Source organism: Bombyx mori, chromosome 22, assembly GCF_030269925.1.
Source record: "Bombyx mori chromosome 22, ASM3026992v2".
Lineage (NCBI taxonomy): Eukaryota > Metazoa > Arthropoda > Insecta > Lepidoptera > Bombycidae > Bombyx > Bombyx mori.
The window spans coordinates 18,438,886-18,445,808 of NC_085128.1; the positions used below are offsets into that span (position 1 = coordinate 18,438,886).

The following is a 6,923-nucleotide window of genomic DNA, read 5'->3' on the forward strand; positions in this document are numbered from 1 at the left end:
CGCGTGGGTAGTACCACCACCCTGCCTATTTCTGTCGTGCAGCAGTTCGCAGCAGAATGCGTTTCGGTTTGAAGGGTGGGGCAGCCGTTGTAACTATACTTAGACCTTAGAACTCATATCTCAAGTTGGGTGGCGGCAATTACATTGTATATGTCTAGAGGCTCCGGTAACAACTTGACACCAGGTGGGTTGTGAGCTATTAGCTGTGCTAATAAAATAAATAATAGTAGCATAAAATAAACGCGCAAGTGTGCGACTAGGAGCGTCCGTGCGGGACCTCATACGGCGCGACATGACCGGTACACTCACGCTGACTGCGGCTCATCAAGTTAAGGAAAATCATTTTGAATCAGCAGAAATATTTATTGTCGCCTGTAAGCTATCTGTAGTTATGTGAAGTTCTACGGCCACGCGTTGATGACCCAGCCGAAGTAGCCAGGGTTACCATCGACGTTTCCGTTGTTTCCCCAGAGCAGGCGGTCGCCGTAGCTATCCACGTGCGCGTCCAGCTTCAGACTCTGCCCGTACTCGTGGTTCTCTATGAGTAAGACGTTGCCGGTCTCCAGCACTACAGGCGTCAGCTTCCACAGGTGGCGCTTCTCGTTCGAGTTGTTGGAGCCCCACGCTTGCCTGTCTCCGTACCCGTCTACGTTCACGTCCAGCTTCAGGTACATAGTATGTTCAGTGTTCATTATTTTATACAGCAGCTTGTTATTCTCCCATACCGGGATAAGCTTCCAGCTCACTCTGTGACTAGTCTTGTCCTTGCTGTCGCCCCAGGCCAGGCGATCGTTGTACGAGTCGACATTGGCGTCCAGCTTCAGAGCTTGATCGTAATATCTTCCGATGATTTTCACCCTTTCTTGCTTGGTGATCAATTTTACTTCCGAAGGGAAAAAGTCATTGACTATATCGTGGTGTCCGGCGGACCACAACTTGTCCGCGTATGCGAACACGTTAGGTTCTCGTGCCCGCAAGAGTCTGTCGATCAGCTCTTCGATCATAAAACCGACGTTATCATCTTGCAAGGACTTCGTGATAGTCACTGCCTTGTCGTAGTCCCCGGTCGACACGTACTTGAACAGCAGATCCATAAGAAGTTGCTTGTTGAGGAAAGCCACGTGCGAGTCCATCATTGTCGGTTCCTGTAAGTAATCGGGCAGCTCGTAGTCCGGACAGTATAGCAGAAGCTTGTTCTTCAGCTCGGCAGCCAGGAGCTTAATACCCTGGGACTCTACTGGCATTCCGTAGATGACGACCATGCCGACGCGCTCGTTAACGATTCTCGTAATGTCTCTGGCGCTGTTCGGAATGATGGGCGCGCTCATGAGCGTCACTATTTTGACCGAGTCATCCTTGATGTAAGCCCGGGTGTCGCAGTCGTTCTCGTCGCGCACCGGGATTCTGTTGGGGATCTTGCGATCCTTGTCCGGCCCGTTGCTGACCTCTTGGTACTGTCGGTTTACGTTGTAGCAGTTACGGAAGCCCGAATACAGTCCCCCGTTGACGATACTTCCCTCACCCCAGTAGTCGACATGCTCGATCAGCTCTCCAGTGAAGGGGAGCTTGAGCAGCTTGTACTGCGCTATGTACGGTAGCTCTGAGTACGGATACTCCAGGTCCACGTTGGTCAAGTAGTTGGGGCGCTCGGCAGACTTCCAGTCGTCGTGTGGATCCATCTCGTGTCGTCCTGCGCTCATTATCGGTGGACAGTGTGTCGTAGAGTCGTATGTCGGCTGCATGGAGTCGCATCGTTTATATATACATTCGACGTCAACTCTATGCCTCGTATTATTTTATGTTTTAAATGTAGTTTGTTGTAAACCACAGCCGCAATGTTACTGATACTGGTGATAAGAGAATCTAACTTTGGGTGAACTTGGGAAAGGCCAATTGGTTTGATTGCATTTTAACTGATAATATAACTATCGCCTTAACTAGTAACTAATGCTCGCAGCTTTGCTTGTCGTTTATCGGCTGTCATCATCTATATATTAATACGTGAAGCAAAAACTTTGCATCCCTTTTTACGAAAATTGCGCGGACGGAGGAGTATGAAATTTTCCACACTTATAGAGAATATAGAGAAGAAGTGCACAATACTAAATTTTTTTTTAAATAATGCATAAAAGATACATTTAATCAATAAAGAAAACATTACACACACTACATACCATGTATTTGACGCACACACGCATGCATACTATTTATTGTCAAACTTTTGTTCTTGACGTCTGTTGTCAAATTGAAAATAGATTAAATATTGTTTGTCTTTGTTAATATTTTTTATAGTGTAGTCTTGGCGAAATTTGTGATTATAGAAGTATAAAATACAATCATAATAGTGTACAAACTTACAATTCCAATTAATTATAGTCGAGTTTCGACTACTGCGGGACCTCTAGTATATAAATAAAAGTTAAACTTTCTTAAGACATCCACCTGAGGTGGAAATGGAATAAAGTCGTGTGAGCGGAACAGAAGACTGATCCGATCTGCACGTCATCATCAGCATTGTCATCGCGCGCTCCTCCGTTCTGTTTCTACGAGGATGAGCTCTTCATCACTATAAACACTTTGGATCATCAGAACGTATTGCGACATGGCAGAAAGTGCTATCGGTTGCTTCGGCAATACTTTATAATCATAATAAAACTAACCTGGCTCATACTATTACTATCAGTGTTATCGGCTCAAAGCGACGTCTTTCAGGCAACTAACAGATAGAGAACATTTCGTATGTTGGTGAACCACCAGGACCGGGCGCTGTCTTCATATCCGGGAACTGATCCGGTATATGTGTGGCGGTAGCCATCACAGAACACAACAGATGCCTGAATCTCGCTTACGACATTTTCAAGATAAAGCGCATATATTATACAAGTTTCGAACAACAACAGTTGAACCGTCGGTCTACCCAGCAATATCAGCCGCTCGGTGGAAGATCTTCCCTCCGTCATTAAGCTTTGCAAACATGCATCATTGTACAAATATCAATTAGGTAAACACTGGCCGTACCTGTTACGAGTCCGCGCCCGCCGGTCCCACCAGCCCGCCCGTGTCGCCTGTCCGCTGTGCAGGGCGGGGCGGCCGTCATAGCAGACGGTTGAAACTTAGACTATTTTAATAAAAACAAACAAACTAACATTTGTTCGCTTTTTATTATTATTATTAATGAACACTTTATTATTATCTAATTAATATATTATCAGGTTGGTCAGTAGTCTGTTGCGGTTTGTAGTATCGTGTGCAGGCGATAGTAGGGCCCTGAACTTTAGTATATAAGAGGGGCCGTCTAGACACGACGCACACGCAGCAACACGCGCAACCTCAATATGCTGACTAGCTCCAGCCCGTAAGTATACCCTTCCTATTTATATCTATTATAAAATATATACTATTTTCTGTTAAATTTACGTGAAGCGGTAGGGCAGTCCCCTGGTGGATCCAGACCTGTGAACTGGAGTACCTCCTCCTACAGTACCTACACAACGTACCTGAACCTACAGTGCTCGTGACGAAACATTAATAGTAACGCGCCCTTCAGCAGTTCCCTCGTGATATCATTCATCGCACGTGATTCAATTTATATTTCATAGTTCACAGGTAAAAACATCGTCAGAGGAAGAATGGGAAGCCGCCTCTGAGCCAGACTACGACACAAATGAGGACCTGTTGTATCCGTACTCCCCAACACCCTACTTCGGTATGTACCACCTCGTGAAGATCCCGATTGGTAGAGGGCTGCTACACCACGTCGATTACTGGGGAGAAGGAAAAGTGACTAACCTTGGCAAGATAAGAGGCTTCCCTCAAAGCTACAATGTAAACGAACAGTTTGCGCTCGTCAGTAAGGGCCACAATAAGGGAAAGCAAATACCCAACAGGATCCCCGTCGTGTCTGTGGACGACAGCGACACTTCCAGTTACATCAGAGACGACAGCGTCAAAACTGTTACCATCAGCACGGGGCCAATCACTAAGCGGTGCGCTGCAGACGTCGCCAGGATCGTCAACGCGTCCGAAGGACTCGTCGTTGCCTACGGATATTCTGACAATTCTGACGACATTCAAAATCTCGAGCGTGAGCTTGGTAAAAAGGGCTTATACTATGGAGCCGGGTACGAACTGCCCGCAGACTTGAGGACCCAGACGGAATTCAGCACGAAGAGGGTCTTTGCCGACGCAAGTTCAATCAACAATCACTTGTACAACTTGGTTACGGGCGGCGACTACATCAACGCGGTGAAGACTGTGCGCAGTCTCGTCGACAACCAGGGCTCCGACGTCTGTCGCGACGTCGTCTCGCAGCTTGTCTCGCATGGCATCAAGAACGCCATGTCGTTCGCGTACAAGCTGTGGCACGAGGGCCACAAGGACATCGTCGAAGATTACTTCCCGAGCGAATTCCAACTCATACTCGACCAAAAGAGAATTAAACTCATCGGCAAACATTACAATCAAGCTCTCAAACTGGATGCTAACGTTGACCGGTACAACGACCGCCTAACCTGGGGAGACGGAAAAGACTACACCAGCTACCGAGTCAGCTGGCGACTCATCTCTCTTTGGGAAAACAACAACGTCATCTTCAAGATACTGAACACCGAACACGAGATGTACTTGAAACTGGACGTGAACGTGGACAGTTACGGCGACAGGAAGACCTGGGGATCGAACGATTCCAGTGAGAAGAGACACACCTGGTATTTATACCCGGTGAAGGTGGGCGACCAACAGCTGTTCCTCATCGAGAACCGGGAGTACCGGCAGGGCCTGAAGCTGGATGCGAACGTGGACTGGTACGGGGACCGCCTTGTGTGGGGGAACAACGGGACAGTCGCCGACAACCCCGAGTACTACGGCTTCATAATCCAGCCGTGGCAGTGAAACCCTCCTACATCCCAGACGACTGCCGCTACATCTGACCATGTTACAATAAATTTTATCACTGTATGACGTGTTGTCTTATTGAGTCTTTACAGAGGAAGCAGTTGTTAAGCATATTTATAATAACACTAGGGTCATCGAACTTTGTATCACCTACATGATATATGTATCTTGTATCGAAACAGTGAAGCTCTCACTTGATTCCACAAACTTGCAGCAACTGGTCTTGCGATTTATTTAGGTTCAACGCAAAGACTGGACGCACGGGAAATTGTAGACGCTTAACATCAAATAATCTGTTAGAATCATCGGTATACGCGGGATCAAGCATTGTCATTAGATTTTCACTGCAAGGCTCGTTCCATTGCACAGTCGGGGTTGATTAATGTTATGCACTATAATCACATCGAATCCTACTTTTAATTGTAATTTGTGAGGTAATTTGTGTAATAGTTGACTACGTCATCTTGTTTTCAAACTGTATCAATTATTTATAAGAAAATAACTCTCCTGGAAGAAAGTTCTGCTGGTCCTAAAATCACCTAACAACAAAACCATGGCTCGACTAAAATTATATATTTTAACGTTATGTTCTGTGCCTCCAGTGACCTCGCCCTTGTACTTTTAATTAGGCCATGTTGCAAGCTGGTGCTGCGTTGATTTGCATCTTTAGCGGTAATTTGAAGGCAGAGTGTGTGCAGCTCGTCCACTTTCTGCCGATGTTGCAGCTACGAGGATTCCAGATGAAGCCAACGCGCTAGGGTTATTTCATTTTGCGATCTGATCTTTGCCAACAGTAATGAAATTAGGAAGGAACATCAAGGAAGTAATATCCTCCAGATGTAAAGGAGGTTGTCTTCAGCTTGGTATTTTTTAAAATCAAAGTTTTCACACATATTGACTAATTAATGATAGATTTTATTTTAAACTGTATTTAAAATGTTATTAAAAACTGTATTTAACACTTAGAACACTTAAACAGTTCACAAACACTTTAAAACTCTCAATTCGCTTATTCCGCTTCGCTTCAGGTTGTCCGTTCGCTGTTTTGCTTCGAGTAGTTCCGTTTACTGACTCACCTACAACGCTTTTATAGCCGATACCGCATACCTAGAATTATCGAGAATATTCTACACATCTCTAGTAGTAGTTTCCGCTATCTGTCAATAGATGGCGTTGTACTTCTCGAACGTTCTAGATATTCGTTCGACTATTCGGCGATAGATGGCGTTACTCTTACCGGAGTAACAATATAAAAGAATGATATATATATTTGTATCCAAAAAATAAATATATCTCTCTTTTCTTCTTGGTGAGTGATTTTGCCCATGACTATTGTCTCCACTCGAGCGATGACATCTTGGCTCTGCCGAAGCATGCCACCCGAACTGAGCGAGACGTAGACGGCCCACTAAGTGGTGCGCTTTCCGTGGCTATCGTACCATCTACTTCGAGGCAGCGTGTGTACTGGCTGGGACGCCACCTTAGGTCCTGGAGGCGGAGGCGGTCGCCGCTGACTATCACTGGCTGACCTTCGCCTAAGAAGACAACGTGAAAGCTGCTCTGCACGCGTTTTACGCAAGTGTTCGGGTGATTAAAGCCGGCTATCCTCGACCACACTGGTCAGAACTAGTTAGAACCGGTTAGAACGAACTATCGCCACGAACGAACGGCGCCATCCAGGTGGGCCTCGGTTAGCCTGTCGACTGAGAGGTGTAGTGTTCATGGCGCCGTTTAGAATAGGTTCAGGTTTACTTTGGGTCCTGCCAACCGGTCGCTGGCTTCTTACAGGCTGCAGAATCCAAGGGTCGTGACTGCTTGACGGCCGTAATAGCGGCCGGTCTTTATGTTATAACGTTTAGGCTTAGGTAAGGCTTAGGTAAGGTTTAGGCTTAGGTTTGGGTTAGGTTTGGGTTAGGTTTTGGTTAGGTTTGGTTTAGGTTTGGGTTAGGTTCGGGTTAGGTTTGGGTTAGGTTTGGGTTAGGTTTGGGTTAGGTTTGGGTTAGGTTTGGTTTAGGTTTGGTTTAGGTTTC

At 46.1% G+C, this 6,923-nt stretch overlaps 2 protein-coding genes across 3 annotated transcripts; one reads left to right on the forward strand and one right to left on the reverse strand.

Annotated features, from left to right (window-relative positions):
- Positions 1–359: 359 nt before the first annotated feature.
- LOC101739675 (microvitellogenin-like) lies at positions 360–1,326 on the reverse strand. The gene has a single exon (NM_001309593.1). It carries the CDS (start codon positions 1,260–1,262, stop codon positions 402–404), a length of 861 nt encoding a protein of 286 aa, NP_001296522.1. The 5' UTR covers positions 1,263–1,326; the 3' UTR covers positions 360–401.
- Positions 1,327–3,201: 1,875 nt separating this feature from the next.
- On the forward strand, positions 3,202–4,956 carry LOC101737755 (microvitellogenin-like). Of its 2 annotated transcripts, XM_038018691.2 has the most exons (2): positions 3,202–3,355; positions 3,600–4,956. In XM_038018691.2, exons 1-2 carry the CDS (start codon positions 3,336–3,338, stop codon positions 4,888–4,890), a joined length of 1,311 nt encoding a protein of 436 aa, XP_037874619.1. In that variant the 5' UTR covers positions 3,202–3,335; the 3' UTR covers positions 4,891–4,956.
- The last annotated feature ends 1,967 nt before the right edge of the window (positions 4,957–6,923 follow it).

Excerpts from the sequence above, each read along its gene's own strand:
- LOC101739675 (NM_001309593.1), bottom strand. The coding sequence starts at position 1,262 with ATGGTCGTCATCTACGGAATGCCAGTAGAGTCCCAGGGTATTAAGCTC.
- LOC101737755 (XM_038018691.2), top strand. The coding sequence starts at position 3,336 with ATGCTGACTAGCTCCAGCCC. Across the intron at positions 3,356-3,599 it reads ATGCTGACTAGCTCCAGCCC|TTCACAGGTAAAAACATCGT; the intron begins GTAAGTATACCC and ends TATATTTCATAG.